The sequence below is a fragment of the Dermochelys coriacea genome, chromosome 2 (genome assembly GCF_009764565.3).
Source record: "Dermochelys coriacea isolate rDerCor1 chromosome 2, rDerCor1.pri.v4, whole genome shotgun sequence".
NCBI lineage: Eukaryota > Metazoa > Chordata > Testudines > Dermochelyidae > Dermochelys > Dermochelys coriacea.
The window spans coordinates 258,602,782-258,626,809 of NC_050069.1; the positions used below are offsets into that span (position 1 = coordinate 258,602,782).

The window sequence follows — 24,028 nt, forward strand, 5'->3', positions numbered from 1 at the left end:
CCAATAATCCTGAGACACCATCCATGCCCACAAATTCAGTGGTATCTGTAGCAGCTGAAAGTTATACAGATAAAAAAAACCCAAAAGACGTGCAAAAAACAAACAAACCAATAATGAAGTAGTTGGAAGAGAAAATCATTTGTAGTTGGCAGAAAATATTCAAAGATCTGGGCTTCTTACCTGGGACTATTGAAATAGTTTTTAAAGCTCTCAGAACCCTGAATGTGCGAAGGACTGAAACACTGCCTAGATCACTAAATGCCCCTGCATATCTGTAAAATCAAGACATGACACAACATGCTATTGAATTGAATGAACAAAGCAACTACTTTATATGCCTTTTCCTAACTACTAACCCTTCTGAGTATATAATATCTTGTGCATTAGTAAACCACTTGTCAAGGGCTCATCCTAAGTGTTATAAACCTATTTCTTGGTTACTTCAAATAGAACCTATTTACATAGTAGTGCTTGATTATGCATGTTGCCAACTTCCTACAATACACTTTTAAATTTAAACTAAAATAACACAGAAATTATTCAAAATTATGTATTTCAAGCTGAGGAAGAAGAAAATAATTTCTTTTTGACCAGATCCTCAAGTAAAACTTCAAAGTATGCCTCCTCCCCAGCCCCACAATAAAGCTAGCAATTCCCCCGTGCCACAGGCCTACCTCCTAAAAAAAAAATCAATCTATTTTCCTCGCTAAAACAAAATGAATCAATTCTATCCTTTAGAAATGTGTTCCATATTCCTATAATGCAAAGCAATCAGTTCTCCCCCCAAATAGCCCCATTCCACAAAAGAAGCCTAACATCCTCCCATAACACAGAGTCCCCAATAGCTATCAGCTACAACCTTTGCTCTTCTCTGCTTCTCAGCTCTATCTGATATTAGCCCTTCCTCCCCCCCCCACACACACAGTTCTTTTGGCCAAGCAGGAGGTCAAACTTGAGACTTTGAGTGAATCACGACTTTACGGGCAGAGATATTAATGAGGTGACTCAGAATGTTTCTCCTGGTTTATCTTACACACAATCTGTTTTTTTTTGGAGCAAAGATGAAAAAGACCACAGCAAAACTTCACTTACACACACTAACAGAGGCAAGTGTAACTCCACTTTCTTTTTTCCTTTAATGGTATCATTTTGATATTCTTTTCCTTAGAACAATAACCAATAGTGCCACGTGAACAAGTAACAAAAAGGGACTTTTAAATATGATGAAATTCTAAAGTCCATGGCTGTATTTGTGTGTGTGGTAGGAAGTTCCTCATCTCCTCTTCGTTGACTGGGCTGCAGTCAATGTGCTGCCACTGGGAGCACAGTGAGTGAGAAGCTGTCTGTGCAGACAGCTCAGTGAAACTGTGTAGGGAGTAGCTCCAGCCACTGTTTGTATGGAGTACACTTCATACTGTCTACTACAATGAAATAATTGGAAATGCTATGGATGATAGTATTGCCTGTTTATTGCCTTACTGTGATAAAAAGAAACCAAGACAGAAGGAACTAAAAGACCCAGTATCAGGGGGTAGCCGTGTTAGTCTGTATCCACAAAATCAACAAGGAGTCCCGTGACACCTTAAAGACTAACAGATTTATTTGGGCATAAGCTTTTGTGGGTAAAAACCCCACTCCGTCAGGTGCATGGAGACATGCACTTCTTCCATGCATCTGAAGAAGTGGGTTTTTTACTCACAGAAGCTTATGCCCAAATAAATCTGTTAGTCTTTACACTGCCCCCGGACTCCTTGTTGTTTTTAAAAGACCCAGTATCTTTGGAACTCACAACACTCTGGAATGTTTGGAGTAATCAAATAAAACCTGGACTAACAGGTTCTACCTCTGGCTGGTACTTATATTTGAAAGGAAACTAACATAAAAATTTACATCCCCTGTGAGTCTTGAGCTGTGGATTGCAAATATTCTTGACATGCTTGTGTAACAATTGGAAGAGTACATAATATAGTGGCTTAATGGGTTTGATTTTATTTCCCTCTTGTGGCTGCCACATAATAGCTTTCTAACTTCAGTAGTTCAAGCTCAAATTGTGTTTCTGGTGACGAAATCCCGGATTTGATTCACTGACTACAATGGTGTCTGTATGTACGTGGCCATAGTGCCTTCATACACATGCATTCACACACATACACACTTCATGACACTATCGATATTAAATCTCACTGCCTGTCAGGTCATATCCTTTTCCTATTTCAAATAAAGGGGTTGCTGGTTTCTATGCAATGGAATATAGCATATCTTACTGCTGTCTTTGCCCTCTGTACAGTCCCTTTTATCCCTTTTTGAGGGATTGGTATACTGTTGCTATCCTCTACACCCTACAATGAAGGGGATTCAGGAGCACTAGATAGCTTTTCCAGATACAGTTATTGCTCCTTAAAATTATTTTGTGTGTTGGGTGCAAAGTACAACAATTTAGCCACTTCGGTGAAAAGTTAGAGAAAAAATCAAAACAAGCAAAAATACTTTAACGGCATGATATCCCCTAATATACATTACACTCTTACTTACGCCAGAACAATGACACTGAAATCCAACCAGTTCCATGGATCTCGAAGGAAAGTGAATTCATTCAGACAGAATCCTCTTGCCAATATTTTTATCAATGATTCAAAAGTGTAAATGCCAGTGAAAGTGTACCTGGGGAGTAAAGTGTTCAAGAAATGCGAGAACATTAGCAATTAGTGGAGGAGACACATTCAGCGTACGTACTCTATGAGCTGCCTTAGAGCCTCCAGGAGCTAGTCCAATGGCCCCGTTGAAGATAATGGAAAGGCTCCATCGATTTCAATGGGTGTTCGATCAGGATCTAATTCATAGGCAATTTGAGATATTAGCTGACAGCAGTCTGGATGCAGTTACCAACATCTGTGTCTGCAGCATATTCACTTGCCTCTGACAGTTTTCTTTGCTAAAATTTTAAGGTGTCTCGGATTGGGCAATCCAAATTTGAGGTATCCAAAATCACAGGCCACTTTTAAAATTTGTGAACATAATTCACATAATCACTTGTCAATGTGCCAAAATAGCTGTGTGTTGGTCAGTTTGTGAATCTGGTAACAGGATCTTCATTTTAAAGGCAGCATTGTTTTAAACAGAAATTGTCAGTAAATGCTCTGCTGGCTATTCTGAGTGCACTTGTCACTTCAGCAAGACCGAGGTCTCCTGTAGGGATTCTAAAAGCATCTGATACTCAGAAAATATGTTCAGAAATTATTTAACACCAATGTAGCCCTTTTCACTGAGAAAAAATATTCTGAAAATACTGTCTGAATTCATTCAAACAGCATTTTCAATTCTCACAGCATATAATATTCTGTCTAAATTTTGACTCCCTTAGATAGAAACTTAAGGAGGCACACCATTACAAATAGAGTAATTTAATATGCATATTAAAATCATGCCACAGTTTTATTCAGATATTACAGTTAGCAAAGTGGATGAGCTGATAGACCAGGGGTGGGCAAATTATGGCATGTGGGCCAGATCCAGAACCTCAGAGCTTTGGATCCGGCCCCTGGGATTGCCACCCCCGTGGCGCCGTGGGCCCCGCGCTGCTCCGAGAAGCGGCCAGCATCATGTCCCTGCGGCCCCTGGAGGAGGGGGGCAGAGGGCTCTGTGCACTGCCCTTGCCTGTAGGTACCTCCCCAAAGCTCCCATTGGCCAGGAAGGGAGAACCACAGGCAAGGGCAGCGCACAGAGCCCTCTGACCCCCTCCCCCAGGGGGCACAGGTGCTGCTACTTCCAAGAGTGGTGTGGGTCCAGGGCCAGGGCAGGCAGGCAGGGAGCCTGCCCTGGCCCCAGTGTGCACCACTGCCACCCCAGAATCGCTCCAGGTAAATGGCGTTGGGCCAGAGCCAGCACCCCGAACCTCTCCTGCACCCTGCACCCCAACCCCCTTTCCTGAGCCCCCTGCCACACCCCGCACTCTTCCTGCACCCCAACCCCCTGCCGTATCTTGCACCCCTCCTGCACCCCAACCCCCTGCCCTGAGCCCCCTCGTACACTCGCACCCCTCCTGTGCCACAACCCCTTGCCCCGAGCCCCTTCCTGCTCACCACACCCCCTCCTACACCCCACACCCCAACTCCCTGCCCCAGCCCTACATTCATGGCTCTGCATGCAATTTCCCCACCCAGATGTGGCCCTCAAGCCAAAAAGTTTGCCCACCCCTGTGACAGACTGAAAGTTGTTAATTTAGATGCTGATCCTGCAATGTGCTCCAAAAGAGCAGGAGATGCAGTGATGTTAATGGGATCTGTGCAGGTGCAGGGATCCAGCTAGATAGAGTTCATTACAGGATTGCCAGCAGCAAATGTTCAAAACTCATAAGCAAAGCCCAAAAAAGTCACACAATTGGCCTAAAAATAATGATGTTTTAGAAATAATACATTTGGGGTTCTTTTTCAATGCCTTCTGTTGTTGAGGCCATTAGGGTTCACATTTTCAAGTTTTCCTCTACAACTGTGAGGGCTAGAATTGTACCTTTTTTCTGAAATCTGAGATTTTCAGGTTTTAACATGACTCCAGAAGCTGGGGATTTAAGACAAAATACTAAATATTGTTATATTTAGTGAAAGTGATAAAATTGCGAGAACTGGCAATGCTGAAGACAAGGGCCTTACTTACTGACAGAGTTCCACAAGCAAAAAGCATCTGACAGAATATTTTACTAGAACAAATAGTGTACAAATCAACATTACTGAAAGAATTTTAAAAAGACAAAGGACCACATCTTGAAATCCTTATTCAATACTGACATAGGTGGGAGACTTGTCTGGGTAAGCAATGTGTAAAAACTGAGGAAGGACTTCAGGGCTTAGAGCAATGAAAGGTGGAGGAAAGATAAACAATAAAAGAAATGTAGCACTTCTTTCCTTCATGGCTCAGATTCTGCTCTCCAATGAGTTACTCTGGATTGACAATGGAGCAAGTGAAAATAGATGATGGCCCTATTACCACAAAGCAATAATCCTGAAGTTCTAACACAAGTAAAATTCCTACTGACTCCAATATAACATTACCTGTGAGAGGATTACAAGATTAGGCCAATTAACTAATTAGAACTAGAGAATTAGGAAATATAAATTCCTACAGAAATACTTACTCAACATACTTGTTCCATACAGGAGATTCAGGTGACTTAGACTTCCCAGGCGTCTCTGATATAGCCATGAAGACACAATTGGTTAAAATAGTGCACATAATAAACATAGTGAACAATGTAAGTAACAGGAGTTAAGGTAAAGAACATTATTGTATAATCAGAAAATGTCACTACACAAAGTGTTTTAACAGTCGTGGATTTAATATTTGACTTCAAAATAAAATTGTTAAGCATATCATACAATTTGATGTTATTCATTTTAATGTCACCTCATAATGCACTATTATTAACATTATTTATAATACAGTACCATCTAAGCAACTAAGATTGGGACTTCATTGCACTAGGCATCACATGTAAAACTTAATAAGAAACAGTTCCTACCTCAAAGGGCTCAGGGTCTAAATAGGTAAGAATGACAAAGAGTGAGGAAAGGGATGTATTTTTATCCTCATTTTATAAGTTAGAAACTGATGTGCAAAGAGATAAAGGCCCCAGATCCACAAAAGTATTTAGATTTCAATGGAAATTAGGAGCCTAAGTAGCTTTGTGGAACTGGGCTGAAGTGACTTCCAGGGTGACACAGACATTTGTGACAGGTGGCAATTGAATCCAGATGTCAATGTCCCAGGTCAGTGCCTTAGCCACTAGACCATCCTGCCTCACACAAAAACCGTTTGTTCAAAAAGATATGTGTAGAAAATATATCACTGCTTGGCACTACTCTCCTTCTATCCTTCCTCTTCCCTCATATAATTTGTTACACTCATTTGTGGAGTCTCCATCTTAAATTGTATTATAAGCTCGCTAGAGCAGGAACCATGACTTTGTTTATGTTTATACTGCATCTGGCTGGTGTCCTTGGGCACTAACACAATAAAAGTAAAGGTAATAACAGTGAATTCCTCATGAAACTCTGAGGCATGTATTACATTATGTCCTTTTTTACAGATGAAGAAACAGAGTGATTAAGTCACTCATCCAAGATCACAAAGAAAAAGCCAGGAACATAATCCAGAGAACTGATTCTGATATCACTGACACTGATTTTACACTGTAGTAACTATGGGTGTGAGCCTGAAAGTGGTGCCAGGGGTTTCCACTACCACACACACACGGGATCTACAAAAGCGCTGAGCACAGCTCAATGGCATCACTGGAGCAGATCCCCACTTGCAACTGGTGCAGAAAGCTAAGCAGATACAGTCACCACATCACAGATGTGATCCATGTGCACCCAGCTCTGGAGGAGTGGGCAGAGGGCAGAAGGGGTGGGAAACCACACTCCCTGTGGACATGCAATCCAGGAAGCACGGTTGTGTGCAGAAGATCTTCCCTCCTCAAATTCCCCTATGCCTACCAGCTGCAAGTTTAGGAGCCATCCTTTCAGACAGGGACCTCCAGAGACCCAACAGCTGCACCAAAAGCACCATGGACCTGAACGCAGGCAGCCCTGCTGGAGAAATGGCATGTCTGAACTAGGCTTGCCAGCCCATGTGACCACACTTCAGCATGCTGGAGAGGTGACCCTAGACAAAAATCACCCTCCCTGTACCATTGCAGAGCCATATGCAGCACCTCTCCATCGGAGCCTGTCCCCTTCTGCTAGGATGGGCTTTGGATTACAGAACATACTTCTCCTCAGGGTGCTCATAACACCTTTGCAGGGCTCCATGTGATTGGTGGCACTCTGAGATCTGTACAGTGGCAGGATCATGGCCTCTCTTGGGTCTAAGTATCACTGTGGTACTCCAGTGTAACTTCACAGTGTAAAACTGGTGAAACACTCTAGTGAACCAAGTACATTGACTTTAATGATACTTCTCCCAATTTACACAGGTATAGTGAGATCAGAATTGGGCCCTCTGTTATCTCATTTCCAAGGCCATCTTTCCTCTGTACAGATCTATCCCTGTACTTTCCAGTTTCATATACTAATAATAGTCATTTCTAAAATAATTCACAATTATCCGTGAGCTATCTGGAGCACATGTATTATTGCTTTTAGAAAAAGGCTAGAGCCAGCATATGTTCTCAAATATAACAAGCACAGTATAACTATCATTATCTTGTATTATTATTAAAAAAATAGAATGAGTAAAGCCAACTGAAAGGATATTTGTGAACCAAAATTTTAATCACTGCTCTTCTGATTGAATGAAAAGGGCTAAGTATACACAAGGCACGTGTGGCAGTAAATCGGAAGATTGTTTTTCCTTTGTTCAGTACCATAAATGTCTTTAAAGAAACAAAAACATGAGAGATAATATTAAATAAATTAAACTTTTACAGAAATTGAATTGAGGATGTTAATGGTTTGTATTTATGGCCAGAGCTGCAGATTATAGGCAAAAATCTGATGTCTGGACTTGCACTTTGTTTGTTTAAACTGAAAGACTTTTTTTGTAAATCTTGTCTATTCCTTTTGATTTGTTATATATTTATATCACACAATTTTCAATGAATCAATAAGAAATATTGTGTACTATGGAGAACACATTACATGTCCTTTTTTTCCCAAGGAAATTTTAGGCTATTAATTAATCAGTTGGAAGTTCTCAGTAGGAAACTTTCTTCTTTAGCCCTGATCTTAAAAAGAATGTCCAAAGAAATCATTTTACTCATGTCAGTATTCATAAATGGGTCAACTCATGAGAGTCAATCTACATATGCCTGTAAGCATTTGCAGGATCAGGACCTTTATTTACTGAACCACTTTCTCAGAATTCACTAATATTGACATTAGAATTGGTCCAGAATTTTTCAATAAAAGTTTTTCATCAAAAAAATATTGATTTGTCTAACCTGAAACTTTTCCCACAAAAGAGGTGGTTTTGCTGAAATTTTAATCAGGAAGATTTCTCAGGTCCAGCATGGAATTTCTGAGAAACCAGGGACTCTGGAATTTCCGCTAAAAACTGGAAAAGGGGAGTGTCCTAACAACTGGGATATACAGTCAGTCGCTCTTCTTCCCTTTATCAATTCCTCCAGTTGGAGCTCTTCCACTTTGAATAAATAACTAAATATTCTTTGGAACAGAGAGAGACCGACTCTATTGCTCAGTTGTTTGGCACTCACCTGGGGATATGGGAGTCCTGGGCTCAAGTCCCTGTGCCAATGAATATTTAATTATTTATACAAGATGTAACAACTGCAACAGGAAAGACTGGAGAAACCCATCCCATTAGCTTGGGGGATAGGGCTCTAACCAGAGTAAGGGAGACGTGGGTTCAAGTCTCAGAATTTCATGTATATTTTAAAGGTTAAAATATATTCTATAGAAAACATTGTCAAAGAACTGGTGGTTTTGTAAAAATATATATATTTATTTTCTGTATTTCCTTATTAAAATTTGTAACATAGGAACATAGACTGTATTAAGTGATTCTAACTATTAGCAGCCTTTAGAGAGAGGCTACATGTAATGCAGTGTCTTTGATCAGCCTACACATAGGTCTAGTAGGCTACAAGATACTTTAGATAAACCAGTAACTCAGTTTTCTGTCATCATGTAGTAATAGATTTTTATATTGTGTCCCATTTTATATTCAGTGTGGGTGAAATTCATCTTTGTGAAGGGGGCTAACATACACCATCAAAGCCCCACTTGAACCCTATTTGGATGGCTTAAGCAGAAAATAGGTGGTGCATATGCCCTGTGCTGATTAATTTCATTCTGTTTGATTAGTAGATTATAAAGTTAAGGTTTTATTATATTATCACTTAGTACTCCAAGTATGTTAGGTAACTGTTTTATTATAACCTGATTTAATACAGCTGTCTTAATATAATCATTCAAAGGAAGCACTGCCAAATTTAGCTTTCTGACCCCTAAACCAGAAAAGGCTCTCTACTGATAACTGGTCAAGGAGGCATAAAAATCATACCCCTCGGCATTAGCATTTCTTCTCTGAACTTCTTAATAAAGCAAAGTTAAAACAAGAAACTTTTTTGATGGCTCTAACCTTGTGATCACTGTAGTAAGGGTCAAGATCCTCCAATGGTTCCCCAATGAGCTCCTGAGGGGGAGTTCCATAGAGAGCAGGCAGCTTCTGGAAAGCCTGCAAGTCAAGCTGGGGCCGAGGTTTCTCTTCAGGCTTCTGACCTACGCATTCCTTCTTGGCAGCGATTCGCTTCTCAATAGCAGCCAAGGATTCACGTGTGAACTTGCAGAAATTGTTAGAACATGGTAGTGAGAAGTCAGTCATTTTTTCCTCCTTTTCCTCCTGTGATAGATTGTATCCCTAGTAGTGGAAACAGCTAACAAGAGGTATCAATGTAAGTGATTACCAAAAACCTGTCAAATACAACCAACCACAGTTGGCTTTGCAGTTGTCTTATAACTGCACCTGCTTTTGTAGCTGTCAATCTCCTAGGGAAACAAAACAACAACCACCAAGCAGAACTTGCATTACTTATTAAATGAGATGTCTTATGTGACAAAGTCAGGCTGGACAGCTGTAAGAGAGTGGTGGAAGGCAGATATTTTAGCCTTTTCCCCTGTAAACTGATGAGAGTTTATCTCAGGTCAATCAGGGGCTTCTGGAGACCAATTAAGGGCTGCCCAAGACCTTTACAAACCTCTCTTCTGGTGAGAGAGTGGGAGGAGAGACAAGCTACTGCAGGGTTAGTTGCAGCAGGGAGAGAGACTTCTCCAGAGTGAGAGGCTGCTTTCCTCCCTGTTTAGGGGAAGGACTGGCACCCCAGAGCCAATAACAAGGCAGCACCCTCCCCCAAAGAGGGGGGTAGGAAAAGATATCCCTTTTATTTTGTGTTGTGAATTTGTTTCTTTTGTTTGATGGAGGAGTTCTCCTTGGACCTTGAAAATATGGCTAGATAAATCCGGCATGAGAAAACAAACACTCTGCGAAGTCGGGGTGATTTACTCCAGTACCCCCCTCCCACTGCAAGAGGAGGAAGTGCTAAGCCCAGCGAGACGGAGGAGGTGCCCTGCCATATTTGTTTCTTTCTCTTCATTAGTTCCATCAAAGAGTAGCAAATTTGCTCTCTTGAAAAAGGAGATAACAGATTCCTTTCTTGAAGCCTGGAAGTTCCCCCTTGCTGTCCCCTCCCTCCAATCAATAAGATTCCACTTGTCCCCAGATGGATGGACAACAGGAGTCCACCATTCTAAGAACTAAGCGTTGGAGCTCAACTGCCAAACTCCAACTGCCATGGAACCAGTTGATACCAGTGTTCTATCTCCATCTCCTATAAAAGGGGCATACAAAGCAAAAATGTAAAAGCAACTTAAGCTGCCTGCCAAGAATAGGAGCCCTGCTGGATGATTGCTTCTTGGAGCAGCTAGTCCTGGAACCCTCAAGGGGAGAAGCAATTCTTGATTTAGTCCTAAGTGGCACACAGAATCAGGTCCAAGAGGTGAATGTACAGACCATAATGTAATTTAATTTAACATCCTTGTAGGGAGAAAAATACCAAAGAAACCCAACACAGTAGCATTTAACTTCAAAAAGGTGAAAGTGATAGGGTGTTCACCCCACACTAGACTGGAAAGTGTTAATGAGGGTGAGAAGGGCCAATTAAGTAGCTGGGCTACATCTGAGGGGAATTAGATGGCCTAAGTAACTCCTGACTGATAATGGAGCCCAGCTGAAAAGGAACAGTAGGGGCTAGTATAAAGCCAGGAAGATGACAGCAAAAAAGGGCTGCAGTGAGCAAGCCTGCAGTCACTCTCTAGGCATTAGATAGTGAAAGGAGGAAACCTATTGGAGGAGAGTAGAAACCCCAGGAATCCAAGCCCTGAAGGAAGAGTTTACACAGAAGGTGGTGGGGTGGAAGCCTGAGAGAAGGTCTGGGAAAAGATTCAAGGAAACAGCAGCAAAGTGGGACATTGCAGACCTTGGCCACTGAGTAGAGGATCCCTGGGCTGGAAACCAGAGTAGAGGGTAGGCCTAGGTTACCCTCCCGGCAACTGGGAAAGTGGCACAGTCAGGGCAGTCGATATGAAGACTGCCTGGGATGGTTTATCCTGTGGGATTTTGTCACCACAGGAAGGGGAAAACATATAATGATCTGGCCAGAGGGCCAAGACATGAAGAAGGAGCAGCTGAATCACAAAAACGGAACACTGTATGTCCAGAGAATGAGAGGGGATGCAATGTGAGCAATGGGAAGGAGGGGGCGTATCAGACATGAGGGGAGCAAATCACCAGACATGGCCACCAAGAAAAATCAAGCGGTGAGTGCACACTATTATAGGGAACTCCACAAAATTGAGAAGACTACCTTAATGGAAATTAAAAGGAACAGTCTTGAGTGAAATGCTCTCAAGCTTCATGGAAGCTTTTTAAAAACACAAGAACAGTGGCTCAAATTATAGGTATACCTTAAATAAAAAAACACTAAGACCACCAAAAAATGCCATCATAGTAAACAATAGAGTAAAAGGGGTAGGTAGACAAAAAGACATCCCTTAAAAATTGGAAATCAAATCATACTGAGGAAAAGAGAAAGGACCTTTAACTCATTGTAAAGCATAATCCCAAATATACATACAAAATTATGGGGTCTACATTTGTTGTTACCACTCAAGAAAGAGATTTTCGAGTCATCGTGGATAGTTCTCTGAAAACATCTGCTCAATGTGCAGCAGTCAAAAAAGCTAACAGAATGATAGGAACAGCTAGAAAAGGGATAGAAAATAAAGCAGAAAATATCATAATGCCACTCTAAAATCCATGGTTCACCCACACCTTGAATGCTATCTCAAAATATATATATATATTGTGACGGGGCAAGGCCAGATGGCTATAGAAAAGTAGTGGGACATAGATATATTAGCTCCAGGCTAAACAAATCCCTGGTACCAGGATAAGTGAAATGGCAGCTGCTCCAGGTCAATTAAGACACCTGGAGCCAATTAAGAATTTTCCAGAAGGCAGGGAGAAGACTAGGTTGATTGGGACACCTGAAGCCAATCAGGGGCTGGCTGAAACTAGTTAAAAGCTTCCCAGTTACTCAGGTGAGTGTGCATGTCAGAAGCTGTGGGAGGAAGTTGTGCTGTTGGAAAGACTGAGTAGTACACACCATATCAGGCACAAGGAAGGAGGCCCTGAGGTAAGGATGAAGTGGAACTTGAGGAAATGAGGGCTGCTGTGCAGGAAGTAGCCCAGGGAATTGTACATGTCATGTTTCTAAAAGATCAGCTACCATAGCTGATACTATTAGGGTCCTTGGGCTGGAGCCCAGAGTAGAGGGTGGATCCAGGCTCCCCCCCTCCCCGCACCTTTGCCCCCTGATTAATCACTGAGACTGGGAGACAACAGAGACTGTGCAAAGAAGGATAACTTCTCCTCACTTCGCTAGCTGGCTTATGATGAAAATGACTCAGTAGACTGTGACCCTTGTCTCTAGAGAGAGAAGGGTTACGTGGAGGGTCACAGTGAACCTCTGAGGCTAGCGAAATCTGCCAGGAAATGTGGGACCCATGGAGGCAAGGACAGAGCTTTGTCACAATATATATTAGATTTGGGGAAAGTACAGAGAAGGGCAACAGAAATGATTGGGGGTATGGAACAGCTTCCATATGAGGAGAGATTAAAAAGACTGGACCTGTTAAATTTGCAAAAGAGATGACTGTGGGGAAGATGACAGAGATCTAAAAAAATCATGAATGATGGGGAGAAAGTGAATAAGGACGTGTTATTTACCCATTCACATAACACAAGAACCGGGGACCACCCACTGAAATGAACAGGCAGCAAGTTTAAAACAAACATAAGGAAGTACTTGCTCACATAGTCTACGTGTGGAACTCATTGTCAGGGGATGTTGTGAAGGCAAAAAGTAGAGCTTAGTTCAAAAAAGAATTAGATAAATTCATTGAGGATAAGTTCATCAACGGATATTAGCCAAGATGGTCAGGATGCAACCCTATGCTCTGGGTATCCCTAACCCTGTGACTGCCAGAAGCTGGGACTGGACAACAGGGGATGGATCACTTGATAATTGTTCTGTTCATTCCCTCTGAAGCATCTGGGACTGGCTGTTGTTGGAAGACAGGATACTGGACTAAATGGACTATTGATCTGAGCCAGTATGGCCGTTCTTATGGAGGGAAAAGGGCTGCGCTTAAGGGGGAAAAGAGGGCATTTTCACTCCACACATCCAGCTATCCTTTCAGTATCAATTTTAACCTTCCAGTCGCTTAAAACAAAACAACAACTACAAAACCAATCACAAACCATGATTTGTGGTAACAGTAACAGAGCTAAAGATATATCAGAAAATATATTAAAACTAGAACAAACATGTTCAATACAAAATATTATACACACACCCTCTGTCAATGCTGGTCATACAAATATGAAGGCACTCTCAAGTATTACTTTGTATTATAAAAGCTAAATCGGAAGCTGTTTAACACACTGTGCCTCTTATTTATGAACCAATAGCTGGACAATACACATGTAACCCTTCTGCCAGGTGGAGCCAGTATCTAGGAGTTCCTTTTCAACAATATAACACAAAACTGTCTTGAACCCCCACCCAGTGACCTGGGACAATTACACACCACCCCCTGGGTGCGTCTAAGAGGCAATACTTACCCTCTCACAAGCACAGAGTCTGAGTGTAGCAAAAACTTTTAATAAAAGGAGAGAATTAACTCAGCATTAATTTGGGAAAACACTGCAACTAGGGTTCATAAACACAAACCATGAGTGAAAGACCCACTTCCAAGTAAGTTGGGCAGTGTCCTTTTCCCCTCAGGGTCTTAAGTCAAACAACCCAAAAGTCCCTTTAACATGCCCGTCCCTTCTCTGTACCCCACTCTCAGTTGCTGTCCTTGGTCAGTGTAGCCCCAGAGTTCAGAGGTTCATCCGCAGAGTTCACCTCCCACCCTGTGTGGAAGGCATGGTGGGTAAGGAGGCACCTTAAATGCTGCATGGCTCAGGCACTCACTCAATGCCCCAACAGCTGATTACCATACCTCTGCGGGGCTCTGCTCTGGCCCTCTCCACCAGCTGTGCTACTAGCCACTTGCCACGCCTCTCCACCGACTGCCCACTCACCAAGATGTCATCAGCCCCCCCTCTACACACACAACACAGATCTCAGTGATTTCAGCTGTTAGTGGGGGACCCTCACTGCTGGTGCACATTGGGCAGTCTCTTGCAATAGAGACACTGTCCCAAAATAAGTCTAATACTTAGACCTAGGTATCAGTGATTTCAGCTCTGCAGCGTGTAACAAGACTCTCAATTGAGTCTAAATTAACTCTTTTCTTATACCAGAGAGAAAGGGTCAAATGGTATCTAGGACCCTTAAACAGGGCCCACATCACCAGGTACAAGTACCATCCCTACCCTCTCTCAAATCAATGAGCTTTGGAACCCATGTCCCCTGCCTAACAAGTGCTGTTCAGTTGAGGGTGAGTCCCTCCATTGGGGTATGCCAGGTACAGTTCTGCTGCCCTTAGTTCACACAACAAGGATAACAACCTTTATTACTCCTGCCCCATAACAAGGAGACTGGGGATCCAACACCAGCCACAAGTGATCATTTGGGCAAGCAGTCCCATCATGCTGAGCACCTAGGCAGGGTGGGTATGTCCATGCAAACGAAATCAGCTTCTGAAGTCTTTTTCCACAGCTCACCACTAGATGTCAGAGGAAAGCTCATCCAAACTCTGCTTACACACATATTTTATGGCGTTTTGCTTAATTAGATTACGTGAGCAAAGAATCGATCTATCTACTATACACAGAAGGCAAAATTTTTGACAGTACCTAAGTGATTTAGGAGGCTACATCCCTTTTTTTTTTTCAAAAGGGACTTGGGCATCTAGGAACCTAATTTCCATTGACTTTAAATGATTCTTGGACTCCTAAATATCTAAACAACATCTGAAAATGGGACTTAGGTGCTTTACAAAAATGTTACCCACAATGACTGTACATATTTTAAGCTCAGAGAAGTATAGAAATATTTGGAGGAATGTGATTCAAGACATATGAAATGTATGAAATGGACAGAAGGGAGTTTTGTACTCTTACAGTTTACTGTATCTCCAGACTGGTCAACATGTTAATGAAGGAGAAAGTAGTCTTCTTACCTACTTATTACTTTTCTTAACCCTTGTTGTAGGCTTGCATTCTGGCTCACAGGAATATGGGAACAATTAGCAAGAGCTTTTATTCAGAAGACAAAACAAAACATATTGTAGCAAAATGAGCAGTAATCAAGGCTCGCCACTTGCCTTAATGTTATTAAGTATAAGGTGGCAATATTAGGACGGAAGAATCCCGTGCACTGCTACAGACTAGGGACCGAGTGGCTAGGCAGCAGTTCTCCAGAAAATGACCCAGAGGTTACAGTGGACGAGAAGCTGGATATGAGTCAACAGTGTGCCCTTGTTGCCAAGAAGGCTAAAGGCATTTGGGGCTGTATAAGTAGGAGCATTGATAGCAGATCGAGGAAAGTGATCATTCCCCTCTATTCGGCATTGGTGAGGCCTCATCTGGAGTACTGTGTCCAGTTTTGGGCCCCACACTACAAGAAGGATGTGGAAAAATTGGAAAGAGTCCAGCGGAGGGCAACAAAAATTATTAGGGGGCTGGAGCACATGATTTATGAGGCGAGGCTGAGGGAACTGGGATTATTTAGTCTGCAGAAGAGAAGAATGAGGGGGTGGGGTTGATAGCTGCTTTCAACTACCTGAAAAGGGGTTCCAAAGAGAATGGATCTAGACTATTCTCAGTGGTAGCAGATGACAGAACAAGGAGTAATGGTCTCAAGTTGCAGTGGGGGAGGTCAGGCTGGATATTAGGAAACACTATTTCACTAGGAGGGTGGTGAAACACTGGAATGGGTTACCTAGGGAGGTGGTGGAATTTCCTTCCTTAGAGGTTTTTAAGGTCAGCCTTGGCAAAGCCTTGGCTGGGATGATTTAGTTGGGGATTGGTGCTCCTTTGAGCAGGGGGTTGGACTAAATGACCTCTTGAGGTCTCTTCCAACCCTGATATTCTATGATTCTCTGAATATTCACCAAGACACTCCTCATTGTGTTGCCAGATTGCTTTGGTGAAGAAACTTCAGAGGCCAGGAAGGCGAAATGCAGAATAGTGCATATGGTCATTCTTAACTTCCCATTTTTTCTTTTCAATGTCTTTGAATTTTGACTGAGTTATGTTCTAAAACTGGAGCCTGTAACACCAGGCTAGGAAGAGAAGTCTGCTCAGAGTGAGTCACAATACCAAAAAAAAAAAAAAGGAGAAAATAATGAATTCTGGGAAGTAAAATTTGTTTGGTAGTTGATATCGCTTTTTTCTAGTAGAAAGGGATGAGTTTTGTGCTTTTGACCCAAGTTTAGGAAAACACTTGAGTACATGTGTCAATACATCCCTATTCTGGAAAACATGTCCTTCAGTGCTTTCTTGAATCAGGACCAATATATCTTTGCAATATTTCATTCTTTGCATCTTTATATTACATGCATGTGACTTTGAAATCAGTGCAGCTCATAATATTGTCATGAAATTAAAATGAAATCTGCTCTAATGTATTAAAGTCCAAACGAATATTTGTTTTTCTGTTGTTTGGGATAATTCAGATGTTGTGGTATTGATAATGAGAGCTGTGAATGATGGATGAAATGATACCATTTCTGTGCAGTGCACAGAGGGAATACAATAATTGCTCTGCTGTGCTATCTGCCAAATGTTACATGGGTGCTCATCAGCAAAAATGCTTCCATAAAAGTCTACCAACCTCAAAAACTCAAGATATTAAAAAAATCATTTAAAACACTCCTCCCCGGACCTCACCATTCATATTGTTTTGTTGAAGACTTTGTTACAGATTTCTCTCTTCTCCTGCATCAAAAAAATCCCTCAAAATATAAAATTTCTTCAAATTTAAGTGAAATGTTCCTTGTTTATTCAAAACTCTTCAATAATATCCCATGAAGTCATTTATGTTATCTAAATGGTGCACTTGTGATTATTTTTGCATTAGTATCCAATCAAGGCTAGATTTAGCAATGTCATCCTCTCCTGAGGACTATTAGTAGCCAGTGCCAAAGGTACTCTAATATATAGGCAGGGACTGGGGTGGAGCCTGAATGGCCCAAATTTGGCTGTGGGGTAACTCAAGGCACTCTATAATCCCTTCTGATGGTGACTTTACCAAGCACTCCTTGGCCAGAGCTGGGATTCAGAGCCAGAGTGTGCTTTCTTGTCTAAATATTTGTACAGCTGTCTTGACCTGTGGACAATCGTTAAGTGCTACACAGGAAATAAAGGCTTGATCCTGCTGTCACAGATGTCAATGGCAAAATTCCCATTGGCTTAAATGGGAACAGAAGTATTTCTAATATACACTTTTCAACCACCGAGAGTTGTGAGGTACCTAAACTTTTGCTAATTAACCTTTATAATTATTTAACATACAGGATTCAAGAAAAATGTTCCTTGTTTATTCAGAACTCTTCAATAGTATCCCATGAAGTCATTTATGTTACCTAAAAGGTACACTTGTGGTTATTTTTGAATTTGTATTGGATCAAGGGTAGATTTAGCAATGTGACCATCTGTCGATTAAATTGTTAATCAAATGCCATAAAGAGCTTTTTCCCCCTGATATTATGGAGGTAACAACAGCACATAGAAAATATTACGGCCTTTCATAAAATACTTTGCTGGTGTTTAAAATGAAGAGTTTTCTTGTTGGAGACAGTTTCAAGTCCTCAATGCTCAAGCTGAGATCAAGAGTCAAAATAATTAGCAAACCACCAAATATATGATTGATGAGCTGAGATTTTAGCTTTTTGGTATAATTTTTGTAAATTATTACCTATCAGATGATTACCCAAATGTGTACTTAAACTATTACAGTAAAGGTGTTTTCCCTCACAATTTTTCTTTTTCAGGGATGTTACTGCTGATGTATAAACTAAATTACCGTAGAAGAGATTTTCTCTCTCTTTTTCTTGTAGTGACTATGATCTCAATTCTGTCTGCCATTGAATCAGTGGAAGTACATCCATTTAACAGAGGTCAGAACTGTGGTTTGAGACCCATTAGGCTGATATGGGGTGGGGGAGAGGGACAGGATAGATAATTAGTGTTAGTGACCAATTTTGTCACTAGTGAATTACATTTCTTAATTCTTGGGTCATTTTCTCCTGACCCTTTTAAACTTAAACTTCTGATCAGTTAAGGACTTTTGTATAATATGTTCATATGTTATATTGTAAGTAACTGGAATTAAGTGTTGTTTAAAGATTTGAAGTGAAAATCCTAGCCCCACTGAAGTCAATTTTAATTTTATCACCGACTTCAATGGGACCAAGATTTCACCCTTGTTTTCTCCTAGACATATTGATTTTATCCAGCCCATGGAGAAAACCAACTGCAAAGGTGGCTGCTCTAAGTTGCACTGACTGCCTAGGCCCTAGGGGGCCATTCTAGCAGCCAGCATAGCTGGGGTATAGGACCACCCTAGTCATGCCATTTGCTCTAGCTTCAGGGGAGTCACTATGGTAGGTCTAAGCCATTTGACAGGAACTTTCTGGGAGCTGGGTAAGACAGCATTGGGGCTAGTAGAACAGTTCAAAGCTGCTGCAGATCAGGCCCTTTGTTTTCTCAAATGTGTTCTTATATTCCATGAAACTCTGATAATTTGAAATGAACATATCAAACAGACATGATATTGGTGAATTTTAAAAATATATTTTAAAGAAAACAGTGAAATATGTAAAGACGTATTTTGTAATCCCGTTTCTTAAAAAATGAAAGTTTAATGCAAAAACATTTTATAATAATTTGAAAGGTATAAAGTAAGATGAAGAAACAAAGAAACTAAGAGTTGAAAATATCATACCTCATTTTGCCTACCTATTTGTGGCAGTTAACAAAAAGCTTGCTTCTGATCTTATTTGCACTAAAGTATAAACCCAGTGTAACTCTATTCTATACTCTATGAAGTCACTCTGGATTTACACTTGTGTGTTTTAAATCTGTATTTACAAAAAAGAAAAGGAGTACTGTATCTGTTATATGTGTGAAAGATTTCTCACTATCCTTAGCCCTGATGTTACTCTGTGCAAAGGGAGGTACCCACTGTATATTGGCTTAATATCAGGAAAGTGAAAAGGTGGTTTAAAGCCACCTTTGCATCACTATCCCATCACCATCATGATAATTAGAGGACTGGGGCAAAAGAAATCTGATGAGATACAACAAGGACAAGTACAGAGTTCTGAACTTAAGACGGAAAAATCCCATGCACTGCTACAGACTAGGGACCGAGCAGCTAGGCAGCAGTTCTCCAGAAAAGGACCCAGGGGTTACAGTGGACGAGAAGCTGGATATAGGTCAACAGTGTGCCCTTGTTGCCAAGAAGGCTAAAGGCATTTGGGGCTGTATAAGTAGGAGCATTGATTGCAGATCAAGGAACGTGATCATTCCCCTCTATTCGGCATTGGTGAGGCCTCATCTGGAGTACTGTGTCCAGTTTTGGGCCCCACACTACAAGAAGGATGTGGAAAAATTGGAAAGAGTCCAGTGGAGGACAACAAAATTATTAGGGGGCTGGAGCACATGATTTATGAGGCGAGGCTGAGGGAACTGGGATTATTTAGTCTGCAGAAGAGAAGAATGAGGGGGGATTTGATAGCTGCTTTCAACTACCTGAAAGGGGGTTCCAAAGAGGATGGATCTAGACTGTTTTCAGTGGTAGCAGATGACAGAACAAGGAGTAATGGTCTCAAGTTGCAGTGGGGGAGGTTTAGGTTGGATATTAGGAAAAACTTTTTCACTCAGAGGGTGGTGAAGCACTGGAGTGGGTTACCTAGGGAGGTGGTGGAATTTCCTTCCTTAGAGGTTTTTAAGGTCAGGCTTGACAAAGCCCTGGCTGGGATGATTTAGTTGGGGATTGGTCCTGCTTTGAGCAGGGGGTTGGACTAGATAACTTCCTGAGGTCCCTTCCAAACCTGATATTCTAGGATTCTATGAAAAGAAAAGGAGTACTTGTGGCACCTTAGAGACTAACAAATTTATTAGAGCATAAGCTTTCGTGAGCTACAGCTCACTTCATTGGATGCATTTGGTGGAAAAAACAGAGGAGAGATTTATATACACACACACAGAGAACATGAAACAATGGGTTTATCATACACACTGTAAGGAGAGTGATCACTTAAGATAAGCCATCACCAGCAGCTGGGGGGGGAAAGGAGGAAAACCTTTCATGGTGACAAGCAAGGTAGGCTAATTCCAGCAGTTAACAAGAATATCAGAGGAACAGTGGGGGGTGGGGTGGGAGGGAGAAATACCATGGGGAAATAGTTTTACTTTGTGTAATGACTCATCCATTCCTAGTCTCTATTCAAGCCTAAGTTAATTGTATACAGTTTGCAAATTAATTCCAATTCAGCAGTCTCTCGTTGGAGTCTGTTTTTGAAGTTTTTTTGTTGAAGTATAGCCACTCTTAGGTCTGTGATCGAGTGACTTCAAAAACTTCAAAAACAGACTCCAACGAGAGACTGCTGAATTGGAATTAATTTGCAAACTGGATACAATTAACTTAGGCTTGAATAGAGACTGGGAATGGATGAGTCATTACACAAAGTAAAACTATTTCCCCATGGTATTTCTCCCTCCCACCCCACCCCCCACTGTTCCTCTGATATTCTTGTTAACTGCTGGAATTAGCCTACCTTGCTTGTCACCATGAAAGGTTTTCCTCCTTTCCCCCCCCCAGCTGCTGGTGATGGCTTATCTTAAGTGATCACTCTCCTTACATTGTGTATGATAAACCCATTGTTTCATGTTCTCTGTGTGTGTGTATATAAATCTCTCCTCTGTTTTTTCCACCAAATGCGTCCGATGAAGTGAGCTGTAGCTCACGAAAGCTTATGCTCTAATAAATTTGTTAGTCTCTAAGGTGCCACAAGTACTCCTTTTCTTTTTGCGAATACAGACTAACACGGCTGCTACTCTGAAACCTAGGATTCTATGATCTCCCTTCTGAGCTGATCTGTGCTAAGCACTCCTTGGATGTTCAGAATCTTTCAGATATAACCACTTGCAGTGACACCACAGTGGTTCAAAGAATATTCCATTGAAGGCACTGGATGAGTAAGATCATTGATAATAGTATTTGGAACATTTTGGATCTAGCAAAGAAGTTTTATGACAGTCCTGGTTAGTACTGACTAAAAGTTATTACCACCTGATAGTTGTTCAGTGCCTCATTTGAAATTCATTGGTGGTCTGAGTCCAATTCCAAGTGGACTGCTGCCTAAATCACAAAGACACCATCACAATTTGGACCACTGTTGATGGTCTTAGCAGAGAGACTAAGGACTGAATGTGTATGGAAGCAAATTACACTCTTGCTACTAGCTGTGCTCCCTTTGAGACAGGTTTGAAGAACACTGGCAGGTTGGTATGAGGATGCTTAAACCTTCAATGCCTCAATGCCCATGCTGTAATTTTAATGAGGACAGGATTTCTGTCTCTGGCACTCTCAATTATTTATCATGTAATTATTATTTTTCTTTGTTTAAGGATACACAAATCCTTTGGACTAGACAAAGTGGTTAAAATCATGAACTGTAGAAGACCGTGAGGAGCAATCTTTGAAACATTAAAGGCCACACGGGCAAATGATCAGAAACCTTAGGGATGTAGTAAATTTGCATATGCATTTATCCACTTTAATTTTGTTTCAGTCTGAACAAAATAGGATAAATATTATCAAGCTGAAATGTAACCGTGTTTCTAGCTTAATTAGAAAATCACAAACTGCTCCTAAGATTTTTCCTAAAAATTATGATTCAATTTATAAGCAGTATATTTAGACAGAATAGTGTATTGAAAATTATAATTAAGATAAATATGAATGTATGTATGTTTTTAGCCCCAAAATTAGCAACATTTTAAATTAGAAACTGGTTATATTTCTACTGTCCATTTAGAAGTTTTGGTTAAAACTGATAAAACTAGATAAAAATCCCACTGAAACAACAATTTAAGATGAGATTTTTTTATAACATACACACTGAAAATACCACAAACTTGTAATTTTTGAAGTGCTGAAAATTGCTTGCAGATGGTATCTTTCTACATAGAAAAGGGTTCACACCTGGAGTACTATGTTTAGGAGTAACAAACTTATAAAAGGATTATTGAAAATCATCCAAAACCTGAAATTTTTGACCTCCAAATCTAAAAAAAATTACAACTTGTATCAAATTCTAGCCTAGAAGTATTTAGTCACAGAAAGAAGCTGAAACTCATATGTGCAGAATGCAGCTCTGAAGGTCCCATTTTGCATTAAAGTAATCTGAAAAGTCTATCTAGACAATAAAAGTTCCCAGTTTGCCATAATCTGCATCTTCACCTGCTCTGTTTATCCTAGCAAGAAACCAAGATCAAAAAAATAAAAATTTTATCTCCGTCACTCATAAAATAGTTTCAGTTCAAATCCTACAATTTAAAAAAAATCTACAGTATTAAACACTTAAACCCATGAAACAAGCTACTAGAATGCATAGCAGGACCATGGACTGAGCTCCAAAACCACTCAGAGCTGGGTACATCTACAGATTTACTTGTGAGGATTTACAAAGTGTCTGTATGGTTTCTATTTCATTTTATACCATTTTTCCAGAGATTTACCACAAATGCAATCTTTAGGACCTTTCACTGTCCTAACTGATCAAAACAAACCTCTGACTCCCATTTAGGTGCCTTTAAAAAGTTTATCTTCATTTTCTCAGCCAAATGCTCATCAAATATTTAATCTCAGACACTTTTCCCTTCGCTACATCATTCTTTAATTTATTTTCCCACAAACTCTCTCATTGGAATCATTGCCCTGGTCTTGATAAAACCATGATCACCAAATATCATCTTCCAAGTTTCCCACTGAATTATTTTGGTTACAAATACAAAACAGAGACCTGATTAAGTCTGTGATTAAAAAAAATCCATTTTAATATAAGATCTATTCTTTTCTCATTTTCAGAATATAAAGATATAAATATAAACACAGTCAGTATCTGGTGTTCTTAAATAAAATAAACATTTTAACTTTCTCATAAAATAATGAGGTATTAAACTTTAATTTATTGAAATAATTCCAGATTCTAGGGGACCCTTTGGTTTTGAAGAAAAAAATATAACTAAACAGTCTTTATTTTTTAACAGTCTTATCTCTGGCATCTCAACATCAAAGCAGATCAAATTTTACTGAACCATATACTATGTCTTTTAAATGTTATTTTGATCCTATTTGAAATCATAGGGATACAATATACTAAAATTGGAGTGAGAGAAACTCCATTTCACTTCTCAGAGAAGTAAACATTCACATTTTCTTTAACTGCTGCCCAATTTTAATGTTCTGTTCAAACCACTCACCTAGATGAAAGATATTGCTTAGCTTCTCAGATGTCTTTTAAGCAGGTAATACGTCACTGAAGAAAGTAAAAGTTCCCAGCATTAATATTCCTATTCCCAAGAAGAAAAAGAATGCATTAAGTACATAAAACTTACATTCTTTTCCACTCCTTCTAAAGAAAGGCTCCAGAATTCATTTCATTAATTCAAAGAGAAACAAGTTTCAGGCCAGTTATCTCCCAAGGGTTAGAAAATTCTCCTACGTGTATCACCGTCTGTATCTCCCCCTTAAGCAATTCCTCTCCACCCGGCTGAACTCTTACTCCAGAGACAGTGTTATTTGTATGTGGGGTGTGTATATGAGGGAAGGGAGAGAATGAAGGAGGAGTATGTTTGTTTAGATGTGAAAGTAACTAATGTGATTCTACAAGATCTCATGGGAAAGGCTGTAACTCAAGTAAGCAAAGAATGGGGAGGCTCCTAGCTGAGTATTCCTTTACAATTTTATTCTATCTCTGCAGAAATAAGAGTA

At 40.5% G+C, this 24,028-nt stretch overlaps 1 protein-coding gene across 1 annotated transcript in view; it reads right to left on the reverse strand.

Moving 5' to 3' along the window:
• LOC119850936 (sodium channel protein type 5 subunit alpha-like) overlaps positions 1 to 23,681 on the reverse strand; it is a 95,838-nt gene extending 72,157 nt beyond the window's left edge. Inside the window, exons 1-6 of the mRNA XM_043509708.1 lie at positions 23,518 to 23,681; positions 9,094 to 9,388; positions 7,248 to 7,366; positions 5,129 to 5,245; positions 2,533 to 2,661; positions 181 to 272 (exon numbers count right to left, since the gene is read on the reverse strand). Of these exons, the coding sequence (XP_043365643.1) occupies positions 181 to 272; positions 2,533 to 2,661; positions 5,129 to 5,245; positions 7,248 to 7,366; positions 9,094 to 9,336 (700 nt within the window). The 5' untranslated portion in view covers positions 9,337 to 9,388; positions 23,518 to 23,681. The remainder of the gene's footprint in view (positions 1 to 180; positions 273 to 2,532; positions 2,662 to 5,128; positions 5,246 to 7,247; positions 7,367 to 9,093; positions 9,389 to 23,517) is intronic.
• Between the last annotated feature and the right edge of the window lie 347 nt (positions 23,682 to 24,028).